The sequence below is a fragment of the Neoarius graeffei genome, chromosome 2, assembly GCF_027579695.1.
Source record: "Neoarius graeffei isolate fNeoGra1 chromosome 2, fNeoGra1.pri, whole genome shotgun sequence".
Classification (NCBI taxonomy): Eukaryota; Metazoa; Chordata; class Actinopteri; order Siluriformes; family Ariidae; genus Neoarius; species Neoarius graeffei.
Window position 1 is genome coordinate 59,197,323 of NC_083570.1, and position 26,540 is coordinate 59,223,862.

Consider the following 26,540-nt stretch of genomic DNA (forward strand, 5'->3'; position numbering starts at 1 on the left):
TGAAATAAGGTAATCTTGCCTCCATTTGTTCCAGCAATAACTATTAAACTATGATGTGCTGCACAATGCATTTAATCCAAAATGATGTGCGATAAAATTGCAGAACACAACTTTGGATTTCACTGCATACCAACTTTACTAGGTTATTTCTGAGCAAAAAAAAATATTGGTCGCTGATTCCTTCTCTCAGTTACATTTGGCTGATGAAGCTTCGATTTCATATGTTCATTTAGGCCAAGTTTACATTAGACCGTATCTGTCTCGTTTTCTTCGTGGATGCACTGTCCGTTTACATTAAACTGCCTGGAAACGCCGGGAAACGGGAATCCGCCAGCGTCCACGTATTCAATCTAGATCGTGTCTGGTCCGGTGCTGTGTAAACATTGAGAATACGCGGATACGCTGTGCTGAGCTCTAGCTGGCGTCGTCATTGGACAACGTCACTGTGACATCCACCTTCCTGATTCGCTGGCGTTGGTCATGTGACGCGACTGCTGAAAAACGGCGCAGACTTCCGCCTTGTATCACCTTTCATTAAAGAGTATAAAAGTATGAAAATACTGCAAATACTGATGCAAATACTGCCCATTGTGTAGTTATGCTTGTCTTTAGGCTTGCCATCCTTCCACTTGCAAGTGGTAAGTGATATGCGCTGGGATCACACACACAGCGGCTCAGTCCCGAATCACCGCTTGTGCACTTCACTCGCGCGCTCTGTGAGCTGCGCAGGGCCGGAGTGCGCACCCTCCAGAGGGCACTCGCTGTTCAGGGCGGAGTGATTTGGAGCGCAGGATGCCTGCGGAGCCGAGTGTATCCGTGTATTGGTGTTGCTATGTGCACGCGAATCGTGTATTGGTGTTGCTGTGTGCACACTAATCGTTTTAAAAATGTTAATCTGATGATCTGCTGATACGGTCTAATGTAAACCCCACCTTAGATCATACAACCCCGATGCCACAACCTTAACATCCCGATTACAAAGTGAACAATTGGCGTAATCACGTCCTTGTTTCGATGGAAGAATAATGCCATCAAACATTTCCATCCATTCTGGAAGAAAATGACTCCGTGATTTTGTCTTCAATCATTTCTTTGGTGGAACCTCTGCCATGACTCGCCTCGTGTGCTTGAAAAATTCACACTCAGCTGGAAGGTGACTACTTGCGCAACTGAGCATGTGTGGACATTCAGATCAATTTGTGTTATTCCGGAAATGCAGATTGAGTAATTCCAAATGTAAATTAAGGCGTCTTCTGTGATTGTTTGTGTACTAAAACTTTGAAAATAATTTTTCTCGGGTAAAAGCATAATTTCCGTATTATTTTACCAATATGCCCATATTAATTTCAAATGCCCAAAATCCATACTAAATACGGATAAACTGTAGGGGTTGACATGTATGCTTTCTGTGTGGAGTTTGAATGTTCCCCTCAGGCCTGTGTGGGTTTCCTCCCATAGTCCAAAGACATGTGGATTAGATCAACTGGCTACACTCAGGCCCTGTTTACATTATTTCGAATCAGCGGATCATCAGATTAACGTTTTTAAAATGATTCGCGTACACACACAAAATTTCTGTGCCCGCAACAAAACCATTCCCCGTGCACACAGCAACGCCAGTACACGGATACGCTAATCACATGACTAATTAGACGGCCCGTCACATGATCCCAGTGCATATCGGGCATGCGCAAGTCACTCACCACTTGCAAGCACATAAAGTGTGTGAGAGATTGAGTGAGCGAGTGAGGGAGAGAGAGTGAGCAAGAGAGTGTGAGAGAGAGGAGAGAGAGAGAAAGAGAGAGCGAGCGAGAGAGTGTGAGAGAGTGAGGGAGCATAAGAATCAAAATTTGAAGTTCTTTATGGAAATCAGGGACGCCGGGTCATTGGGACTAAAGAGGAGAAGGTTTTTCAGCAGTCGCATCACATAACCAACGTGGCATGACCAACGCCAGCGAATCAGGAAGGTGGATGTCACAGTAACGTTGTCCAATGACGACGTCAGCTAGAGCTCAGCACTGTGTATCCTCGTTCCTCAATGTTTACACAGCACCGGATCAGATACGTACTGGGTTGAATACATGGGCCCTGGCGGATTCAAACTGTTCCGCCTGTGGAGTCGTTTCCTGGTGTTTTAATGTGCACGGACAGTGCATCCGCAACGACAACAATACGGATACGGTCTAATGTAAACACCACCTAAGTTGCCCATAGGTGTGAATGTGAGTGGTTGTTTGTCTCTGTGTTAGCCCGTGATAGATTGATAACCTGGTCAGGGTGTACCCTCCTGTCACCCAAAGTCAACTGGGATTGGCTCCAGCTTCCCCCATGATCTCAGTGGACAAGCACTATAGATAATGGATGGAGATCATGTGTTAGGATATGTTTTAGCCTTAGATTATGTGGCACATCCTCCATACAAGTGTTTACGCTGTTACTACACTATAGGAACACTGTATTAGATGTATTAGTAAACATGCATTAATATACAACTAGCCAGAATGGCCAGAACTACTATCAGAGCTGCTGATGTAGAAAATTAATCCACACCTTCTGATTTGAGAATTCAACCATGCTGTGATGTACAAGAGAAAGTATTGACCTTTTGCTGAACTATTCAAGGATGCCATGACCAATAATAAAACTATACTTTAAAAATGAAATAAACAGACAACCACAGAGGGGGGAAAACTTTTAAAGGTCTGTAGAGGTGAATAGAAAAAAATTGCTATATTGATCACATTCAGAAATATTATTTTGATTTTTCAGATATGAATAGTGAAACATACTAAGGAGGAAACATCTGTTAAACTTGCATTAATGACATTATTGATTATAGTGGACCCAACACCCAACCCCCCCAAAAAGGCCTGCTTTATTTCTTGGGGGCAAGACTGCTGGACCCACTGTCCCCTGCTGTTGTGCCCTTGAGCCAGACACTTCCCTTTAAGAGTAGGCTCACAGTGACCTAATTAGAGATAAATAAAGGTGAAAATGTTCCTTCTTTCCATGAGAGTTCTTCCAGATATACACAGTGAATATTCTGCTGTAGTCATCAGGATGTGACTGATGTGGATAATGCAAGATAAACAACCAGCTGTTTTGTTTTAATCAGGTCTCTACATTTTGTCCTTCTAAAGCAGTGTCTCACAAAGACGACCCCCATTTGACCTTCATGGAAGGGTCTTATGCATTTCTCCAAACAACAAGAGTTTGATTAAAATAGTTTGATTAAATTGGACACAGTTATATTAAATTAGATAAGCCTAGTAGTCATCATAGTAACTGTTCTGCTTTCTGTTCTTTCTTTCTTTCTTTCTGTTCTTTCTTTCTGTTCTTTCTTTCTTTCTTTCTTTCTTTCTTTCTTTCTTTCTTTCTTTCTTTCTTTCTTTCTTTCTTTCTTTCTTTCTTTCTTTCTTTCTTTTACCCTTTGTGTCATCGGTTAAAAGGTCAGAGTAATATTATCCCCCTAATTTCATTGCATTTTTACTATATTCTTTTTATTTATCTATAATATTAAATATTATCCAAATAATACAAACTCTGACAATGTTCTTTTCTGATTTTCATAAGAAAACATGATTAAAAGCTTCTTTTATTTTTTTAATCCCTCTAAAATACTAACACATTTTATCCAGATGTTGAACACTGAAAACATTGAAAAAAAAAGTATGTTATTTCCTGTCGCATGCTCTACTTGGAACACACAGGATATTATCTAACTCATGAAACATCATTTTGGTCATTTGTATTTTTGCTAGCTTGGCTGGAGGCTGATCCAAATTAGAACAAATAATGGTGGTGGAGCGATCCCATATGGCTGTTGTGTTTTGTGGCTGCTGATACTGCAATTTCATGATACATTTTTGGAAAGGATTATTTTTCTTATTAAATGTAGCATTTTTGCATGAGTTCAAGTTGAGATGCATCTCATTTAATGAGAACGAGCTGTGTATACTCACCGGCCACTTTGTTAGGAACACCCATACACCTGCTGTTTTATGCCGTTATCTAATCAGCCAATCCGTTGACAGCAGCACAATGCATAAAATCATGCAGCTATAAATCAAGAACTTCAGCTAATTAATGTTCACTTCAAACATCAGAATGGGAAAAATTGTGATCTCTGTGACTTTCACTGTGGCGTGGGTGTTGGTTTGAGCCAGATGGACTGGTCTGAGTGTTTCAGAAACTGCTGATTTCCTGGGCTTTTCACATGCAATAGTCTTTAGAGTTTACACAGAATGTTTGTTTTCCGCACCAATATTGAGTGAGCGACAGTTCTGTGGGTGGAAACATCTTGCTCATAAGAGAGGTCAGAGGAAAATGGCCAGATTGGTTTGAGCTGCCAGGATAGATATAGCAACTCATAGCAACCCTTTACAACCGTGGTGAGCAGAAAGGCATCTCAGCATGCAACAGCAGAAGACCACATTAGGTTCCGCTCCTGCCAGCCAAGAACAGGAGTCTTAGAATCAATAACAAGTTAAACAATTAAAGTGGCCAGTGAGTGTATGTGGTACACAAAGCAAGTTATTGTACACTAGATAGCTAAAAGAACAGTATGTGGATACCTGGCCATCATAGCTCATATTCGGTTCTTGCCCTGTTACCATGAAGTTGAAAGCACATCGTTCTCTACAATGTCTTTGTGTGCTACAGCTTTAAGATTTCCCTTTACTGGAACTAAGCGGCTCAAACCTGTTCCAGCATGACAATGTTCCTGTGCACAAAGACATGGTTTGCCAAGATTGGTGTGGAAGAACTTGAGTGTCCTGCACAGCACCCTGACCTCAACCCCAGTGAACACTTTTGGGAACCCAGGCCTCCTCGTCTGACATCAGTACTTGACCTCACTCATGCTGTTGTAGCTGAATGAACATAAATCCCCACAGCCACACTCCAATCTAGGGGAAATCCTTCTCAGAAGAGTGGATGTTATTACAACATCTGGAATGGGATGTTCAACAAGCACATATGGGCTTGATGGTCAGGTGTGCAGATACTTTTGTCCATATAGTGTATAAAAGCTGTGCATGAATTTGATGTTAGAAAATGTGCAAAAAGAGAGTGAAATGTAGCTCTGCATGGTAAAAGTCAAGGGCAGTTCAGCAGGTTGTCCACAATAAATCTTATTCTTTTGAATTGCATAATATCTGGGCTAGATTTTGGATTTAAAATTGAATAGGGCAATTGATTGGGACTGCTTCAAAGAGGGGTCTGAGTATCCCTGAACAGTGACGGGTCTTAAACTGTTCCATATAATTAATCAATACTACCATGCTAGCGGATCACCATCTGGCTTCCTGGTAGAATATAAAAAAATCTAGGTTAAAAAACCTAAACCAAAGATCAAGGGACATGCGTTACAGTTACAAGTGGGAATATCTTATTTATTTTCCAAACAAACCTTAATCTTGCGGTGCTATTTGCAGTTAAAAACGAAAAAAAGGGGGGAAAAAAAGGATATTTTGATCAGTCTGTGTGTGTGTGTGTGTGGTCTCGTCTCTCTCCCATCTGGAGAGGAAATCCTTGATATGATTTCAGTGAGGCTGTGCTTAGTAGTAAGCGTATCAACATGAAATGTATACACACCTCATATCCTGACTCTCATATCTAAATGATCAACACTTTGTTGTCTTATTTGTGTATGTGCATAGTGGATAGGTGGAAATGTACAGGCAAAAAATATAGAAATTTTGAAAAATCGTACTAAATCAATTGTTCAATTAATTGTTCTGTGGATGCAGCTCCTGTTTTTTGAAACGGTTTGCTGGGAGAGGCTCATTGCTTCCATGTTTTTTCACTGTGAAGAATTTCCCCACTTTTCTTTCTATTTTTTATCAGATACTTTATCGTTGTTGTTGTTGTTGTTGTTGTTGTTGTTGTTTTTTCTTTCCCAGAAAATGGAGACTTTGCCAACAAACAGATGTGCCCAAAATCAGTAAAAAAAGAGATGGGAAAATATGGCCCAGGTTTAAAATAAAATAAATAAATAAAAAATCCAGAGCTTTCCTTAAGTTAGTAATGTAGGGTTCTGCAAGTTCTGTCATTATGAAAGCTGAAGTAAGGCCACAGGTTTATGGTTATTTAGCACAAAAGTCTTTTAGCACAAAAACAAAGTATTTTAGCACAAGTTCTAAAGTCTCTTAGCACAACTCTGTTCTTTTCACCATCTGTCCCATTGTTATTACAACAGCAGTTGTAGATCGCTCGGCTTGGGGATACCACTAAAAACCAGTGTCTGAAAATGTCTGTAAATGTCCTGAAATTTGTAAAAAAAATAGGTAACATCAGGAAGAAAGAAAATAATGAAGATGAAGAATACTGATAGAGAAAAGGAAATGAACTTTTCCAAGAATTGAATGTACATGCCAATAAGTTGAGAAAAATGATTTTTGTTTGTGAAGGTGAAATTTATCATGAGAAAAACGTCACATTACAAGTAATAGACGCGACAGGTAATTAAAACTGTTAACTTTGGCACATGAAACTGATGTTTTGATGTCGTGAAAGCAGGTTTTTAGACATTTGTGCTAATTTATTAAAAATCAAAATGTAAAATAACATATATACACAAGTCTGCACACCCTTTGATATGACACCCAAAAGTGTCCTGAGGTGCATTTTGTTTCCACTGATACTGCTTGAGCTGTTTCTACAACTTAATTGGAGTCCATCTGTGGTAAATTCAATTGATTGGACATGATTGGGGATGGCCAACACCTGCCTATATAAGGTCCCACAGTTGACAGTGCATGTCAGAGCAAACTCCAAGCCATGGGGTCAAAGGAATTATCTGCAGACCTCAGAAACAGGATTGTGTCAAGGCATAGATCTGGAGAAGGGTACAGAAAAATTGCTGTAGCTGTACAGGTCCCAAACAGCACAGTGGCCACCATCATTCATAAATGGAAGAAGTTTGGAACAACCAAGAATCTTCCTAGACCTGGCCACCTGGCCAAACTGAGCGATCAGGAAAGACGGGCCTTGGCCAGGGAGGTGAGCAGGAACCTGAGGGTCACTCTGACAGAGCTCCAGCGTATCCTTGTGGAGATGGGACAACCTTTCAGAAGATCAGCGATCCAGGCAGCACGCCACAAAACAGGCCTTTATGGTAGAGTGGCCAGACTGAAGCCACTCCTTAGTAAAAGCACATGACAGTCCACTTGAAGTTTGCCAAAAGGCACCTAGAGGACTCTCAAACTATGAGAAACAAGATTCTCTGGTCTGATGAAACCAAAATTGAACTTTTTGGCCTGAATACCAAGCAGCATGTCTGGAGGAAACCAGGCACCGCTCATCACCTGGCTAATGCCATCCCTACAGTGAAGCATGGCAGTGGAAGCATCATGATGTGGGGATGTTTTTCAGCAGCAGGAACGGGGCGACTAGTCCTGATAGAGGGAAAGATTAATGCAGCTAAGTACACCGGGATCCTTGAAGAAAACCTGCTCCAGAGTGCTCTGGACCAGACTGGAGTGAAAGTTTACTTTTCAACATGACAATGACCCAAAGCACACAGTCAAGAGAACAAAGGAGTGGCTTTGGAGAAAGTCTGTGAATGTCCTTGAGTGGCCCAGCCAAAGCCCAAACCTGAATCCAATTGAACATCTGTGGAAGGAGCTGAAAATGGCTGTGTACTGATGCTCCCCATCCAACCTGACAGAGCTTGCAAGGATATGCCAAGAGGAATGGGGAAAAAATGTCCGGAAACAAGTGTGCCAAGCTCATAGCTTCTTTCCCAAGACGCCTTGAAGCTGTAATTGCTGCCAAAGGTGCATCAACCAAGTATTAGGTGAAGGGTGTGTACAGATATGTAACCCCTAAATAACCTATTTTTGTCAGTAAAATAAAATTGCATATTTTCTAAAAAGCTGCTTTCACTTTGTCATTATGGGCTATTTTATATAGAATTTTGTGACAAAAAATGAACTCAATCTATTGTAGAATAATGGCCCTTTTCCACTACCCTTTTTCAGCTCACTTCAGCTCGCTTCAGCTCACTTCAGCCCGACACGGCTCGCGTTTCGACTACCAAAAACCAGCACGACTCAGCTCGTTTCAGCCCTGCTTAGCCCCTAAAACTCGCACCGTTTTGGAGTGGGGCTGAAGCGAGCCAAACCGAGCTGAGTGAGGCTGGGGGCGTGAGCAGACACTCCCCTGTGCACTGATTGGTGAGGAGGAGTGTCCTCACATGCCCACACACGCCCCGCGAGCGCGCTGGGATCTGTAAACACCGCAAACCCGGAAGGAGAAGAATTACGAATTACGAGAATTTCTGAAGCCTTATGCGCCTCGCCTCATCTATACGCTCTTGCCAGTATCTGTTGGCGTTGTAGGTGACAACAAGCCACAGCACCAAGACCAGCAACACTAACAACTCCATGTCCTCCATGTTTATTGTTTACTATTCGGGTTGTGAGACTACCGCTTAAAAGCTCACTGATGTCACTGTTTGCGCTGCTTAACGACATCACCTGATGTCCACCCACTTTCGCTAACTCCACCCAGTGTGTCCACCCACTTCCAGCCAGCACGGTTCAGCGCGGTTGTAGTCGAAATGCAATTCCAACAGCCCCGCTCAGCCTGACTCAGCTGCGTTTGTAGTGGAAAAGCGGCATTAGTCTGTAATGTAATAAAACCTGGAGAAGATGAAAGGGGTGCGCAGACTTTCCAGCTTGACTGTACATCCATTTCTGTTCACTGAGTGCTCAATTAAAAGAAGACAATAGGATTAGAGAAGTGAAAATGTTTGCCATCTATCCCATTGTTATTTCAACGACAGGTTTAACGAACGATGCAAAAACACAATAGACTTTATTATTATTCAAATAAAGTGCAAGTTATTCTTGATCGACTTGTGTGAATTGCCTGTAATCTGTGCATTGTGGGGTTGTTGTTTTTTTGCACAATCTACAAATGAGTGTTTGTGGTTTACTGATTTGATAATTTAGGCCCTGTCCACACGGCAACGGATTCAGGTGAATCTGATAAAATTGTTTATCGTTTCGGCCTGGCGGCCACACGGCACCGGCATTTTGGGTGCCCCAAAACGATATTTTTTGAGAACGGGTTCCAGAGTGGAAAAATCTAGCAACGGCGCCATTGCGAAGTCGTCTGGATGAGTAGAACGGATTTGTTTACGATGACGTCACAACCACATGACTAGAACAAGCAGCACTCTCGCTGTTTTGTATGAACCACGGCATTGCATTCACTTTTGTATACAGCTTTTCTTTTAAATAAACAAGTAACTGAACCATTTCTTGAATTTCTTTTTTTTTATTGGATAAGACTGCTTTTCAAAATGTTCACACACAATATAAAAAGTTATATAAATTATATAAAAATGCTTTTCAAAATGTTCACACACAATAAGAAAATTAAGTTATATAAAACTATGCACACTAATAAAACTAATTTGTACACACAGAAGGCACGATTTCCTCGCGTAGTCGCAGCCATCTTCTTCTTGTTGTTGTGTGTTTGTTCCTGTGAGTACTTCACACCGGGTAGAAGAAGGGGTTTATGCGCATGCGTCCTACTTCTTCTATTGTTCTGGTGTCTCCGATGGGACCGTCTTACAGTGCATGTAGAGGTGTGGCATGTGTATTGCATCATTTTCAGCAAGCGTTGTGTTGTCATATGTACCTGATATTTTACTGATCTGTTGCCCATGTGGACGCGATATTTTTTTTTTAATAAAATCTCGTTGCCGTTGTCGTGTGGATGTAGCCTTAGTGTCAAATAATGTTTTTTACCAGTTGATAGCATTGAAAAAAAAAGAAATATTGAGATCAAATATAAACATGCTGCAACAAAGTGAATTTCCCTGTAAACTAGCCACAGCTTCCAAAAATTCCAGTCTCTAAGCAATCATAATAAACCGATTCCTATATCAAGATGAGGAGTTTTTCGATTATTGTGACCATAATCCAGAGTTGTGCGAAAGAACATAGTTGTGTTAAGAGACTTTAGAACTTGTGCTAAAAGACTTTTGTGCTAAATAACCGGATACCAGGCCAGATACCCATTATAGTTCTACTAATAGTTGGAATAGTTTGTGGTGTTCGTGAAGTTGTAATGACGATAAACAAATTGCAAAATCAAATGTTGAGATTTACATAATTAAGTTCTCTTGGATGAAATAAATACATTTGAGTAAAATTTGCCAACAAAACAGAGAACCACTTGTTAAATGTACTTATTTATAAGCCTAAAAAAGCATTTTAAATATTCTTCGTTAAATTTACTAAGACTTATATGTGTAGAACTTTTTACCACACTTTTCTTGAGTAAATGTCACTCCAGTATTTTACTGAGTGTAACTTTTTTTTCCCCTTTATCAGGTTCCTCATGGTCCTCATATGTCTCATCTTCAGTGTGCTCTCCACCATTGAGCAGTATGCAGAATTTGCCACTGGGACACTATTCTGGATGGTAAGTATTTAAAAAAAATGTTTCTATCACTATCTGTCTATAAACACATCATTGTGGTCCTCATTATAAGCTAAATATGAAATAGCTTTGTATATTGCAGTAATATAAACATCCACTTGATGGGGATAGTACATCTTACTAAAGAAACTTACTAAGAAGTCGTGCCTTTTCATCACCACAGTAACTCGTCCATTGTTCTGCTTTTTATTAGAGCAATGCAAAACTTATGTTTAACTACTGGAAGGATAAATTGCATATCTTGTTACAGTGTCTTTGAACCAAATTCTCAAGTGCCCTTTCTAATAAGAATAGAAACTAAATATTCAGTACATTAACATCTGTGCTTCCTAAATATTAAAAGCCATTATCTTTGTCATCTTCATGTGGATAAATAGTCTTAAAAATAAGGACATGAGTGGTGCTCGGTAGAAGTGTAAAATAGTAGAATCACACCATTGACAAAGCACTGACTCAAACGTTACTGTATTTTAAAACAGCCCTAATTCTAACAAGACGAACAACAATAATACGTGTTATATGTTACACATTAAGTTAATGATTTTTTTCTGTTAAAACATTCACTTAATAAAAAGTGAGGACCAGAAAAGTAGTTAAAAAAACATTTTCCTGCTTGACATTTGGTGCTCATTAATGAATAACTTTTTCTGATTGGCTGACACCAGAAGTGTTGAAGCCCTGCATGATTAGGCTGATATTATTCACTTGCATAAATGACCTGCGGCAGGTTTCGAGAAAATAAAGCCCATACAAATGCCATACAAATGAGTCACACATCTCTGTGTCCTGTTTAACACTAGGCCTCATTTATCAAGCTGAATACAAACTAATTAATTCCTAAATCATTCGTAGGAGCATTAACACAAGAAATTAACACAAAAATCTCATTAGTTTAGAAAAATGTCCCCCCCCCCGAGAGCTCCTGAGCTTGTGTAAATTAAGTATAAGGACACTTGCTAATGTGAACAATGATTGATTGACTTCAAATTGTGTAATTCGCATGAGATACTGCAATTTATTAAATCATATTGTGGTGATAGGCTTATTGCACACACATTTAGTGAATATGTACTGAAACTCAGTCGTTCCATCATGTCTGATTAATAACATTAAAGAACGCAATAAAAAAAATCACAAATTAAGACCTATATAAGGCTATTGCATTAGGACAAAAGAAATGGCACCCTGTAAAAGGAGAAAAAATTAGTGTGTGTGTGTGTGTGTGTGTGTATGTGGAAGCCGATACATTGCAATGGCTGAGCTGCGTTATTGGAAGATTTAGTGCAAGCTGTGTTTCTTTCATTGTTGACATTTAGTCATTATTTGGTCATTTTCAGCTCTGTGAGCATTACCTTTTATGGTGTTTTGTAGCAGTTATTAAATGTAAATAGGCTATGTCATTACCATACTCTGTAATTTACGGGTGATTGGTGCCCAACAACAGGAACAGATGCACGTGAGTCTGAAAAACATCTGGCGAGAATTTTTTGCTTGGCTTGACCTGAAAACTTTACTAAAAGATTGATAAATGAGGCCCAGAATGAGTATAATTACCTCATCTGTGGTGTTGGTATTTCCATAATGATGTTATGTGTTGGCAACATGAAGGATTTGCTAATTATTATTATTAATGGTTATAATTATAAATAAATAAATAATTAATAATAATAATAATAATAATGTAGGTGATGACTTACAGAGGAGATACAGTGTAGTACAGCACTAATGTAAGCTAGCTGTTATTTAGGCAGCTACATCAGCTCAGTGCTCACATAGTTTCAGAGGTCACACTGGCAGTCAGGGTAATTTCATTCAAAATGAGAGGTGGAAAGAGAAAACTGGATAAATGTTTTCTGTATAACAGAGGTCACCCTGAAGCTACCTACTGCCAGCATCCTTGTTTTGACTAGATGAAATCTAGTCAATCTAGCTTATTTTGCTCACCACACCCAATTTAAATTCACTCATCAGTGAGTCATGTTGATACACACAATCAAAATAGTCATGTTTTTGTCCTGTGCTTAGGAAATTGTGCTGGTGGTGTTTTTTGGTATGGAGTATGTTGTACGCCTGTGGTCAGCAGGCTGCAGGAGCAAATATGTAGGCATCGCAGGCAGACTACGCTTCATCCGAAAACCCATTTCCATCATAGGTACCCAGTCACTCAGTATATCACCTACAGATATTTTGAATGTTTTATTAAACATGCACTTTGAAATTCCTCAAACTCTTTGTTTTTGCTCGGATCAGATCTGATAGTGGTGGTTGCCTCAGTTGTAGTACTTAGTGTGGGATCAAATGGACAAGTTTTCGCCACCTCGGCAATAAGGTATTAATGCTGTAATACACACAACAACAAAAACATTTAAACAAGATGATCTTAACACACATCCATGACTGCTTTAGTTACAGTGGTGCTTGAAAGTTTGTGAACCCTTTAGAATTTTCTATATTTCTGCATGAATATGACATAAAACATCATCAGATTTTCACACAAGTCCTAAAAGTAGATAAAGAGAACCCAGTTAAACAAATGAGACAAAAATATTTTACTTGGTCATTTTTTTATTGAGGAAAATGATCCAATATTACATATCTGTGAGTGGCAAAAGTATGTGAACCTCTGGGATTAGCAGTTAATTTGAAGGTGAAATTAGAGTCAGGTGTTTTCAAATCAATGGGATGACAATCAGGTGTGAGTGGGCACCCTGTTTTATTTAAAGAACAGGGATCTATCAAAGTCTGATCTTCACAACACGTTTGTGGAAGTGTATTATGGCAGGAACCAAGGAGATTTCTGAGGACCTCAGAAAAAGCGTTGTTGATGCTCATCAGGTTGGAAAAGGTTACAAAACCATCTCTAAAGAGTTTGGACTCCACCAATCCACAGTCAGACAGATTGTGTACAAATGGAGGAAATTCAAGACCATTGTTAACCTCCCCAGGAGTGGTCAATCAACAAAGATCACTCCAAGAGCAAGGCATGTAATAGTCGGCAAGGTCACAAAGGACGCCAGGGTAACTTCTAAGCAACTGAAGGCCTCTCTCACATTGGCTAATGTTAATGTTCATGAGTCCACCATCAGGAGAACACTGAACAACAATGGTGTGCATGGCAGGGTTGCAAGGAGAAAGCCACTGCTCTCCAAAATGAACAATGCTGCTCATCTACAGTTTGCTAAAGATCACATGGACAAGCCAGAAGGCTATTGGAAAAATGTTTTGTGGATGGATGAGACCAAAATAGAACTTTCTGGTTTAAATGAGAAGTGTTATGTTTGGAGAAAGGAAAACACTGCATTCCAGCATAAGAACCTTATCCTATCTGTGAAACATGGTGGTGGTAGTATCATGGTTTGGACCTGTTTTGCTGCAGCTGGGCCAGGACGGCTTGCCATCATTATGCTTGCTGAATTATACCAGCGAATTCTAAAGGAAAATGTCAGGACATCTGTCCATGAACTGAATCTCAAGAGAAGGTGGGTCAAGCAGCAAGACAACGACCCTAAGCACACAAGTCGTTCTACCAAAGAATGGTTAAAGAAGAATAAAGTTAATGTTTTGGAATGGCCAAGTCAAAGTCCTGACCTTAATCCAATCGAAATGTTGTGGAAGGACCTGAAGCGAGCAGTTCATGTGAGGAAACCCACCAACATCCCAGAGTTGAAGCTGTTCTGTATGGAGGAATGGGCTAAAATTCCTCCAAGCTGGTGTGCAGGACTGATCAACAGTTACCAGAAACATTAGTTGCAGTGATTGCTGCACAAGGGGGTCACACCAGATACTGAAAGCAAAGGTTCACATACTTTTGCCACGCACAAATATGTAATATTGGATAATTTTCCTCAATAAATAAATGACCAAGTATAATATTTTTGTCTCATTTGTTTACCTGGGTTCTCTTTATCTACTTTTAGGACTTGTGTGAAAATCTGATGATGTTTTAGGTCATTTTTATGCAGAAATATAGAAAATTATGAAGGGTTCACAAACTTTCAAGCACCACTGTACACTTTATGAGCTTAGAAGACGTATAATATTTACAGTGTCTTGCAAAAGTATTCATCCCCCTTGGTGTTTGTCCTGTTTTGTTGCATTACAAGCTGGAATTAAAATGGACTTTTGGAGGGTTAGCACCATTTGATTTATACAACATGCCTACCACTTTAAAGGCACAAATTGTTGTTTTATTGATTAAGAGCCACCTGTGTGCAATCAAAGTGTCACATGATGTCTGTATAAATCAACCTGTTCTGGAAGGACCCTGACTCTGCAACACTACTAAGCAAGCAACATGAAAACCAAGGAGCCTCCAAACAGGTCAGAGACAAAGTTGTGGAGAAGCATCGATCAGGGTTGGGTTATAAAAAATATCCCAAACTTTGAATATCCCAGGGAGCATCATTAAATCCATTATAGCAAAATGGAAAGAATATGGCACCACTACAAACCTGACAAGAGAAGGCCGCCCACAAAAACTCACAGACCAGGCAAGGAGGGCATTAATCAGAGATGCAACAAAGACACCAAAGATAACACTGAAGGAGCTGCAAAGAGCCACAGCGGAGATGGGAGTATCTGTCCATAGGACCACTTTAAGCTGTACACTCCACAGAGTGGGGCTTTATGGCAGAATGGCCAGAAAAAAGTCATTGCTTAAGAAAACCTGTTTGGAGTTTGCCCAACAGCATGTGACAGACTCCCCAAACACATGGGAGAAGATTCTTTGGTCAACTGAGACTAAAATTGATCTTTTTGGCCATCATGGGAAATGCCATGTGTGGCGCAAACACAACACCCTGAGAACACCATTCCTACAGTGAAGCATGGTGGTGGCAGCATCATGCTGTGGGGATGTTTTTCATCTGCAGGGACAGGAAAGCTGGTCAGGACTGAAGGAAAGATGGATGGCACTAAATACAAGACAATTCTGGAGGAAAACCTGTTTGAATCAGCCAGAGGTTTGAGACTGGGATAAAGATTCACATTCCAGCAGGACAATGACCCTAAACATACTGCTAAAGCTACACTGGGGTGGTTTAAAGGGAAACAGTTAAATGTCTTGGAATGGCCTAATCAAAGCCCAGACCTCAATCCAATTGAGAATCTGTGGTATAACTTGAAGATTGCTGTACACCAACGCAATCCATCTAACTTTGAAGGAGTTGGAGCAGTTTTGCCTTGAGGAATGGGCACAAATCCCAGTGGCTAGATGTGCTAAGCTAATAGAGACATATCCCAAGAGACTTGCAGCTGTAACTGCAGCAAAAGGTGGCTCTACAAAGTATTGACTTGGGGGGGTGAATAGCACACTGCAGATTTCTGGGTTTTTTTTTTTCATCTTAATTATTGTTTGTGTCACAATAAAACAACAGTGTGCACCTTTAAAGTGGTAGGCATGTTGTGTAAATCAAATGGTGCTAACCCCCCCGCAAAATCCATTTTAATTCCAGCTTGTAATGCGACAAAATAGGACAAACACCAAGAGGGATGCACTGTAAAAAAAGAATAGTCGAGAATACTTGAAATTTCAAGGCAACAGTCTGCATTAAGAATTTTATGTTTTGCCAACGATGTATGCCCATGATAATCCAAACTATGATAACACTGTTATCTTTATTAAGAATTCTTTATTAAGTCAATTTTCAATTCCTCATTCTGCCAACATAGATTTCTCTTTTTGCTGAACAGTGGCATTCACAGTAGTACAAAAAGGCAATTGAGGTTCTCACAATTTTGGGGGGGGCTTTTTTTTACCTTTATTTGGATAGGACAGGGTAGAGATAGGAAATGAGCGGGAGAGAGAGACGGAGAGAGATCGGGAAATGACCTCAGGTCGGAATCGAACCCGGGTCCCTGGACTTATGGTATGGCGCCTTATCCACCTGAGCCACGACAACATGATCTTCAACCGGAGAGAGAACCACATTGCCCAGCCCTTGCATTTGGGAGAGGAAACCCCGTGTCTTGGTCATTAAGAGCATGTGCTGAATAAACACCTGTGGCAATTATGTATTTTCAATTCAGATTATTCACTATTGCATATTTACACATCATTGAGGTGCACCCTATCAGTTTGATGTGGATTTTTCTGTTCGTTAATAATTATTCATATTTTCTTGTCCATTCAATTGTGAATATGGAATTACTTGAACAAAGCATAATTCTATTTTTTAGAATTATCCACATCAAGAAAAATCCACATCAAACTGATAGGGTGCACATCAATGATGTGTAAATATACAATAGTGAATAATCTGAATTGAAAATACATAATTGTCACAGGTGTTTATTCAGCGCATGCTCTGAATGACCAAGACACGTGGTTTCCTTTCCCAAATGCAAGGGCTGGGCAATGTGGTTCTCTTTCCGGTTGACGTTCATGTTGTCGTGGCTCAGGTGGATAAGGCGCCATACCATAAATCCGGGGGCCTGGGTTTGATTCTGACCTGAGGTCATTTCCTGATCTCTCTCCTGCTCATTTCCTGTCTCTACACTGTCCTATCCAAATAAAGGTGAAAAAAGCCCCCCCAAAAATTGTGATAACCTCAATTGCCTTTTTGTACTACTGTGAATGCCACTGTTCAGCAAAAAGAGAAATCTATGTTGGCAGAATGAGGATATGAAAATTGACTTAATTAAGAATTCTTAATAAAGATAACAGTGTTATCATAGTTTGGATTATCATGGCACATCGTTGGCAAAACATAAAATTATTAATGCAGACTGTTGCCTTGAAATTTCAAGTATTCTCAACTATTCTTTTTTACAGTGTGAATACTTTTGCAAGACACTGTAGCTACTAAGAGACAATTGATGTCAAAATACCAGTAAATTAGATGTTGTATTTAAAATGATGGCTGGCCAATATACAGAATACGTAAGATGTTGGATTTGTCTTACGTGATACTTCTTTTGATTTCAGGGGAATCCGCTTCCTACAGATTTTGCGCATGCTCCATGTGGATCGTCAGGGAGGCACATGGAGACTACTGGGATCTGTTGTCTTTATTCATCGGCAGGTCAATAAACACAAAGAAATGTGCACAGGCATTTTGAATTATGGGGGTTTGAAAAATATCAAATAATCCTGAACATATAGTGTCACTGATGAGAAGCACCAAAGTACATATATGACTCCTAATTTCATCCCCAGTGTCGTCGTCTTCTTCCTCTTCTTCCTATTATTATTATTATGCACTAACATTCATTTGACTGCCTTTCCCCAATACGTTTATTCTATATAATGAATCTTAGCGCTGTCACCTCACAGCAAGAAGGTCCGGGTTCGAGCCCCGTGGCCAGCGAGGGCCTTTCTGTGCGGAGTTTGCATGTTCTCCCCGTGTCCACGTGGGTTTCCTCTAGGTGCTCCGGTTTCCCCCACAGTCCAAAGACATGCAGGTTAGGTTAACTGGTGACTCTAAATTGACCGTAGGTGTGAATGTGAGTGTGAATGGTTGTCTGTGTCTATGTGTCAGCCCTGTGATGACCTGGCGACTTGTCCAGGGTGTACCCCGCCTTTCGCCCGTAGTCAGCTGGGATAGGTTCCAGCTTGCCTGCGACCCTGTAGAACAGGATGAAGCGGCTAGAGATAATGAGATAATGAATCTAGCCTTTTTTTTTTTAAACTAGCAGCACTTCATACGGTAAGTGGTTCATTTTGCCAGGGAAAGACCACTGTTAGTCAGTTTTCTTCGTCCCACTGCCCACAAGGGCACCACTGAAGACATCTTAACAGTCCATCATTGGTGTGTCTAGGCCATTTAAACTTGGCGGAGCCCATCCCTCTCCAACCTTGACCAACGGGCAATTTAGAGTAGCTTGTTAGTGTAACTGCATGTCTCTGGACTGTGGGGGAAAAACAGAGCATCCAGAGGAAACCCACGCAGACTCCCACTAGGCTCGAACCCAGAACCTTTTTCTGTGAGGCAACAGTGCTAACCACTACACCACCATGCTACCTGTCAATCAGTATGCAATCCCAAATATTTAGACAGGCCCAATCAGGCAGAAAGTATGACTTTTTGTAGCTTTTAGTTAGAATTTCGAGCTTTTATAGCTAGATAGATAGGTAAGTAGGTAGGTAGGTAGACATCAGGATTTGAGTGACTTTGATGAGAGCTAAATGACTGGGTCAGAGCATCTCCAAAACAGCAGGTCTTGTTGGGTGTTCCTAGCATGCAGTGGTTTGTATCTATCAAAAGTGGTCCAAGGAAGGACAACCGGTAATCCAGCAACAGGGTCAAAGGCACCTAAGGTTCATTGATGCACAGGCTAGCCCATCTGGTCTGATCCCACAGAATACCTACTGTAGGGCAAATTGCTGAAAAAGTTAATGCTGGCTATAATAGAAAGGTGAGAGAATACACAGTCCATCACAGCTTTCTGCATATGGGGCTGCATAGCCACAGACTGGTCAGAGTATCCATGCTGTCCCATGTCCACTACTGAAAGCACCTATGGGCATGTGAGCATCAGCACTGGACCATGGAGCAATGGAAGAAGGTGGCTTGGTTTGATGAATCACATTTTCTTTTACATCATATGAATGGCCAGGTGCATGTGCGTCGCTTACCTGGGGAAGAAATGGCATCAGAATGCACTGGGGAAGAAGGCAAGCAGGCAGAAGCAGTGTGATGTTCTGGGCAATGTTCTGCCGGGAAACCTTGGGCCTTGGCATTTATGTGGTTGTTACTTTGACACGTGCCACCTACCTAAACATTGTTGCTGACCAAGTACAGCTCTTCACACCTTGTAACTACACTTAAGTAACAGTATCATAACCATGTGAGGTCGGCTAAAATATTCCCTGTGCCCAAAATGGCTACTGTACTCACTTGTTCACCATTTGCCATGTAGATTGCGCTATATATAGCACTGTATACAGAGACACTGAGCTGAATTTAGAGGTATGTCTTCATGATCAGCTATTACGCAGTCAATTTCAAACCTTGTAAATTACCCAGATAAGAAAAACCATAAAAAGAAAAGTATTACAAGTGATTTTATGGATTAAATGCAGCATTGGGAAGTATCTGTTGGCTTTAGTGACATTAAACAACAAAATTATGTATTCCTACTGACATGCTATAGTTAATATACAGCATTTTAGTGTCTAATGACTAAAAACAGTCAATGCATGCTTTCTTAATTGTTTGGTGTATACACAATATATATATCCTTGTAGTATATCACCAGCACTCTGCAACAAAGCAATTATAGGATGATCCAAGTATTTAGAATGATGTATCTTAATACCATTATAACTGTGTGTCCTCTTTCTACCAGGAGCTGATAACGACACTGTACATTGGCTTCCTGGGTCTGATCTTCTCCTCGTATTTTGTGTATCTGGCGGAGAAAGATGCAGTGGATGAGGAGGGGAAGACAGGCTTCTTGAGTTATGCAGATGCGCTCTGGTGGGGTGTTGTAAGTCTCACGTTTATGATCTTCTGATCAAGTATGATGTACATAGTCAGCAGCAAAAATCAGTAAAAATGTATATTTTTTCATTCATTCTTTATTTATTTATGTCACCAGAATATTAACATTGTGTCTATCTGATTAGATGGTAAAATTTACAAGCATTTCATACCATATTTTTAGATAATATCTAGTCATAGTTATAATACGTTATATAAAAAACCACAGCAAGAAGGTCCGGGTTCGAGCCCCGTGGCCGGCGAGGGCCTTTCTGTGTGGAGTTTGCATGTTGTCCCCGTGTCCGTGTGGGTTTCCTCCAGGTGCTCCGGTTTCCCCCACAGTCCAAAGACATGCAGGTTAGGTTAACTGGTGACTCTAAATTGACCGTAGGTGTGAATGTGAGTGTGAATGGTTGTCTGTGTCTATGTGTCGGCCCTGTGATGACCTGGCGACTTGTCCAGGGTGTACCCCGCCTTTCTCCCGTAGTCAGCTGGGATAGGCTCCAGCTTGCCTGCGACCCTGTAGAACAGGATAAAGCGGCTACAGATAATGAGATGAGATGAGATAAAAAACCAAACACAAGTTATAGCTTACAAATGCTTCACTAATATATGTAAAAATGTATGTTCTTATTTACTAAATGAAATGGATATGATCAAACAGTACATACTGTATATGACCAAGGTAATTAAATTAATTTCAGATGTTAGAGATTAAAAGATGATGATATTAACACAGTAAGCTAACTGCATTCAAAAATTATATTCAGATTAGGGGTTCATATGACAATTTTTACTAGTTGGATAGTAATTTAAAAAAGTATTCAACTAGTTGCCTTTTCTATAGTTAAATTAATACAGAAAGCATGAACTGTTACATAATATACACTCAACTCGTTCAAAACAATTACTATTTTTTGTTCTATTAGTGCAGTTAAATGCTTATAAACAACAGTAAATGATGCATTAATCTGTGTTTCAGTCAAAAGTCATACGCAAGCTACAAATTACATTTGCAGCTTCAGTGCTTTTTTGGCGACACCATTAACTGCTTACCAATTATATAAATAAAAAATAAATCAGTGCAATCAAATTAGAAATCATGTTTTTATTAGTTATATTATGCTATTTAAAGAGGGCATATTCTGAAAAACTAACTTTTTCACTGCTTGCGTATATATGTTTGGGTATCTGGAGTGCGTACCAACCCACAAACTCTGAAATAAGACAACACAGTCAGTTTCTTTTGGGCTGCCAACAAGCTGTTTAAATTTGGCTCCACTTTCTATGTCACAAGGGGAGCTCATTAGAAATTATTCCATCCCCTCACCTGAGTATCTCCACTCATTGCTTGAAAACTGCCTTTGCAAATGAATATTCATGAGGAAAGTGCTGCCTGATTGGCCAGCGGAAGAGTGGGGTGGGGTGAGCTGTGGCTCATTATCATTTATAAGAACAGACACTCAAATCTGCTGTGTTGAACAGGGCTGTTTAAACAGGGGGAGAAGGTGCTGTGGTGCTTTAGCCTTGTAATATTTTGACCAAAGCATGTCACAGACATTTCATTAAGACCTCAGGGAACTGTGTCAACTTGTGGAAAAGAAGTACGTCACCTTTAAGGAGGTACAGAATAAAAACAGAGCTCTCCTGACAGTGTATATCTCAGCGATGCAATGTTTGCACCATTTTCAACTCACGAGTGTGGATGAGTGGATTGGATATGGATCTGAAACCTGTGGCACAGAATGCACAGCTATATTCACTGTTTCACAGGACAATAATTTGATTTTGATTTTATATAGCTTTAAAGCGGTGGCACCATAGACGTCGCCAGACCCATTTTAGGGTAGCTCCAGCCACCCTATCTTATGGCAAAGCCACCCTATATTTTTTGCCCTTTTTTAAATTATTTATATTTTTATTTTTTTTCCCCCCAAAAAAACAAAGGCAGTAAAGCACTGAACATGAGCCATCAAGAACGCAAGTTAATCCGAACAACAGTTTCTGCTTGCTTATTTATTGTTTAATGCAATATTATTAATATCGTTATGATTCCTCCTCATTGGCTCTGTGTCAAGCGTCACGTCGAGTGGTAGGCTAGTAGGACTTAAAAAACTACGCAGGCATTCTGCAGCAGGCGCGGTGCGGGCTTCCATTGAGTTGGGTTTGCAGAGAGTCAGAATTCTATGCTTTCATTTGCAGACACACACGGTGAGATTGTAATTTGATGTCAGTGGTTTGCATTTGCTTAACTTTACCTAGGCTATATTGAGTCGTCTGTAGAATGTTTACATGATGATTTGTGAAGCACTTGCCCTCTTCAGTTTGCGCAGGAATGCATGACACCTACCATTGTTTTTTTCACATTTTTGTAGTTTAGCTGGTGAAGTTGCTTCAGCAAGCAATTAAATGATGAAAGCAATTTTAAAATAGAATAGAAATGGTGGGAAGTGTGTCCCCAAGGTGTGATGCTCTTGAAATAATGAATTGATTGACAGCCTTAGTAGGTGCTCTGAAAAATGTTCGGCGCGCGCTGCGCGCGCACAATACCTTTTCTCCTCTGGGTGCTAAGCTACCCCTGTCTCTCAAACCTAGTGACGTCCCTGGGTGGCACGGTGGTGTAGTGGTTAGCGCTGTCGCCTCACAGCAAGAAGGTCCTGGGTTCGAGCCCCGGGGCCGGTGAGGGCCTTTCTGTGTGGAGTTTGCATGTTCTCCCCGTGTCCGCGTGGGTTTCCTCCGGGTGCTCTGGTTTCCCCCACAGTCCAAAGACATGCAGGTTAGGTTAACTGGTGACTCTAAATTGACCGTAGGTGTGAATGTGAGTGTGAATGGTTGTCTGTGTCTATGTGTCAGCCCTGTGATGACCTGGCGACTTGTCCAGGGTGTACCCCGCCTTTCGCCCGTAGTCAGCTGGGATAGGCTCCAGCTTGCCTGCGACCCTGTAGAAGGATAAAGCGGCTAGAGATAATGAGATGAGATGAGATAGCTTTAAAGCAGTGTTTCTCAACCACTGGGCCATGGCCCATTAGCGGGTCACGAAACGCCATCTAGTGGGCTGCAATTTTTTTTTCCAAGTTGACGCTAATTTTTAGGAGGGTACAATTGCTGGGTTGCATCTGATGTCACATCCGCTTCATTAGATATGCAAGACAGGAAGTGGTGGTCAGCTGAGCTCACTGTTCACAAAGCGTTACTATCACTCGGGTGCATTGCTAGTTGTTAAAATGCCCTACGCTTGCATTGTTTTGGCCTGTTAGAATCAAACCATGAAACTGATAAAAGTTTCTTCCGGGTTCCCCATGAAGTGATAAAAAAAGTGAAAAGGCAAAGGATTTTACCAAAAGATGACAAGAAAGGTGGCTCTTGAACCTTTCGCTGCAATGGAAGGGAGCGGACTCAAAGAACACTTAAATTTGGTGTGATCACTTCGTGAAAGGTTTGTAAATTCCTCTGATTTTATTTTGTTTGGATTTGGCTTTTATCACCATTTTCTGTTATTTCATGATGTTTTGGAGTTCAGGAGATGCTTAAGTCCTCACGTGTTTTTGTTTATTGTTTGATCATCGTCGCCATATTGTAAACTAACACGTATATAATACACGTAATACCCATGTCTTTAAATGGGTTTCTGTGGATCATCGTGAATGATTTACCTGGAAGAGAAGAGCAGGGAGGATTGAGAATCGAGCTGTGGTTTGTTTACACCCAATACTAAAACTTGTAGTGTCCTAACAACCATCACAAATACGTGTACAAAAAGCCCTAAAATTCCTCCTTATCCGGGCAAAAATGATACAGGATTTATCTTGTAGTGTCCTGATCCTCAGATCTTTAACCCAGCCATATATAAAATTTGTATGCCTCTATACTCTTCCAGGTTTTCATCTGTGTGTCCGTGTAGAACGATGTCTGCAGCACCAGGTAGTTTGAGATGTCGGGGAAACTCAACAGATGGATAATTTTCCAACTCATAGGAAAAATCCTTCTTTGTTAGCGTGTAAGGCTCTATCCCATTGAGTGGTTTCTATATCCACTTCTTTTGAGTGTACGTCTTGGTTTTAATAACTTGTTTGTTTGCTGAACACAAACATGGCAATAAGTTCTTATGTTAATCGACCAGACTCCACTTTTGGATCATTAATCCCTTTTGATTGAGAATGCCCTGCATGCATGGTTTTATGTTAGCTTCTGGCACATCCAAACAGTTTTAAATACAATACTTACAATTAAAAACAGTTTGGTTTTATTGCATTTATTTAATTCCCAGGCTCCCATCTGTAACAGGGAGTAATGTTGCATCCCATTAATACACTTTACAATAGGTTATTAGATTCTGATAGAATAGATGACCCAAAATAATTGGGGATCTTTTTTTAATAGGCCCCGACTCATTACAAGTATGAATAGGTGGGCCTTAAAGTAGAAAAGGTTGAGAACCCCTGCTTTAAAGGACAACAAATATAACTGCAGGGGGGAGGTCTTCAGGAAATGGGCAGGAGTAAGATTTAAAAATAAATAAATATGTACACATTCACTACATACATTTATTATGAAAGCAATAATGTTACGGCAGAGCATTTAAACAGAAGACAAGTTTTCTAGCACAGTGTTACACAGCGTACAGTTGACTGGAGAATTGGCTTCATCTAGTCTGAAATATTTTCAAACTACCAAACTAGATTTAGTCTGCTTTCTTTACTGTTTGCATCACTAGTCTTTGTGAAACCTATTTCAGATACAACAAAACCTGATATCTCAAAATCTGAAGAGAAGTAATTATACCGATATTTTGCATTGCAAATAAATCCACCTTTTAAGTCCGGTGTAATGCTTCTATAGTATAATCAAACCACTAATTAAACTATTCAGCTTTTAGAGTGCTGGTTAGAATGGTAAAGCCTAGACGTTCAATAGATATTCTTGTTTATCAGCAACAGAGAGTGATAGCAGCACAGAAAGTGGTAACTGTAGTATACACTAATCCAAAACTATTCAATCAAAAGGCGGTTTGAATACTTCTCAGATGAAGTTTCCAGGCTAGTTAATTAACAAGCTGCATTCAGCATGAAGAGTAATGAGACACCAATCACAGGCTTGCACACGGGATTGGGGTTATACAAAAGCCCTGGCAATGGCCTCCTTTCACCTCTTTTCACCTCGCCTGCTATCCTTTTGAAAGCATTCCCCTTTTTCCCCCAACACTCGGAGGCGTCAGCGTCTTTAATTAAAACTTTAATTGCAGGGTTTCTACCTTTTTGTGGTGAGGGTCAGAAAGCATGAGGCTTCCTGTAGCTCTGTGTAATGGAGGACAAAAGCCGTTGTTTGTGTCAGAGAGGTAGTGAGGAGAAGTCCTCTACAGGGGGATTTGCTCCCTTTTGTTTTTTTTTTTTTCTGAAAACTGTAAACTTGAGCATGATGAGAGGCAAAGGAAATGAACTCGCTGAAGGAGAGTGGGACAAAGAGAGGAAAGCAGAGCGGGAGGGAGGTGAAGGAGAGGAGGGAAGGCAGGCAAGGCAAAGGGTTGAGCAAACTAAGGAAAAATAGAGGGAGAGAAAGAACCCATTTTGGATGGCGACTGTATTTTAAGATGTAGCTAATTTGCTGAATATGGGGTTATTGGCTTGTTGTCAGTACTGAGAGTACATTCACTGCCAATGTGAAGCATAGGTTAGTCCAATAATTTGAACTTTGAATCACCATACATTTAAAATTTGTTTTTCCTGGTGTCAGCCCAATAGCAGAAGAAAAAAGGACAACACGAGAGACTGAAATCGATGTTTATGAAATCTAGTGGATTAGATTAGAGAGACAGCTTTAATGATTTCACAAGAAATGGACAGTGTGATACTGGGCTGTTCTCTGTAGGAACTGCAGGTGCAAAGAATAAGCAAGAAGAAGGAGCCAACACACACCATCAATCATACCGCAGTTTCTCACAGTCAACATACTGTATGCCTATGACTCCTAAAGTTAACACACTGCTTACTGTTTCCTCGCCCTACTCATGTCTCTCTCTCATAAAAAACAGAAAATATGAGAACTAAATAAAACCGAGGGGGAAAGACACAAGAGTTGGCTTGAAAATTACAGGAAAAGAGGATAGCATTGCAAGATGGAATGCTAAAAAGAGAAAGTGCGGTTGAAAAGAAGAAAGATAAAATGGATGCAAGTTTGTTTTACAGATCGATGAAAATGTATGTGAGTGGTAGAAATAGATTAAATACACGTCGAGATAATCAGCTCACCGACTGTGACTGCCACACACATCGCCTTTAGCTCTCTCTCTCTCTCTCTCTCTCTCACACACACACACAAACAGCAGACTCTACACCCAAAAGCAACACTGAGATGTCAGCTTTGTCTTGGCCACACACGTAGACCATAGGCTGCACTCAGGCTCAGTGAATCATGCGCATGGCTTCATGGTCTGAGTAAATTGTATGTCTGGGGACATCGCCACCTTGGATACCGTTATGTCACTCATATACGCACAAAATGTCTCAGATGGAGCCAGCAGCACTGCCCTGGCACTTAGAGCCAGCTTTCTAACTTGAACTTATACCAGAGTGGCCTATTGCGTGCCCATTTCATTGCTAGCGTTGTGTGAGAGCTTTGAAAGCTAGGATTAAGCTCTCCTTGCCGCTCTTCACTCCAAAG

The 26,540-nt window shown here is 40.5% G+C and overlaps 1 protein-coding gene across 3 annotated transcripts in view; it reads left to right on the forward strand.

The window, feature by feature from the left end:
* Nucleotides 1–26,540, forward strand: part of kcnq1.2 (potassium voltage-gated channel, KQT-like subfamily, member 1.2) — a 292,236-nt gene that overhangs the window by 48,229 nt on the left and 217,467 nt on the right. For 2 of the 3 annotated variants that reach the window (XM_060914561.1, XM_060914563.1), the window contains exons 3-7: nucleotides 10,353–10,443; nucleotides 12,487–12,613; nucleotides 12,712–12,790; nucleotides 17,387–17,483; nucleotides 19,750–19,890. In XM_060914561.1, the coding sequence (XP_060770544.1) occupies nucleotides 10,353–10,443; nucleotides 12,487–12,613; nucleotides 12,712–12,790; nucleotides 17,387–17,483; nucleotides 19,750–19,890 (535 nt within the window). The remainder of the gene's footprint in view (nucleotides 1–10,352; nucleotides 10,444–12,486; nucleotides 12,614–12,711; nucleotides 12,791–17,386; nucleotides 17,484–19,749; nucleotides 19,891–26,540) is intronic. The other variant, XM_060914564.1, reaches the window with a different exon arrangement.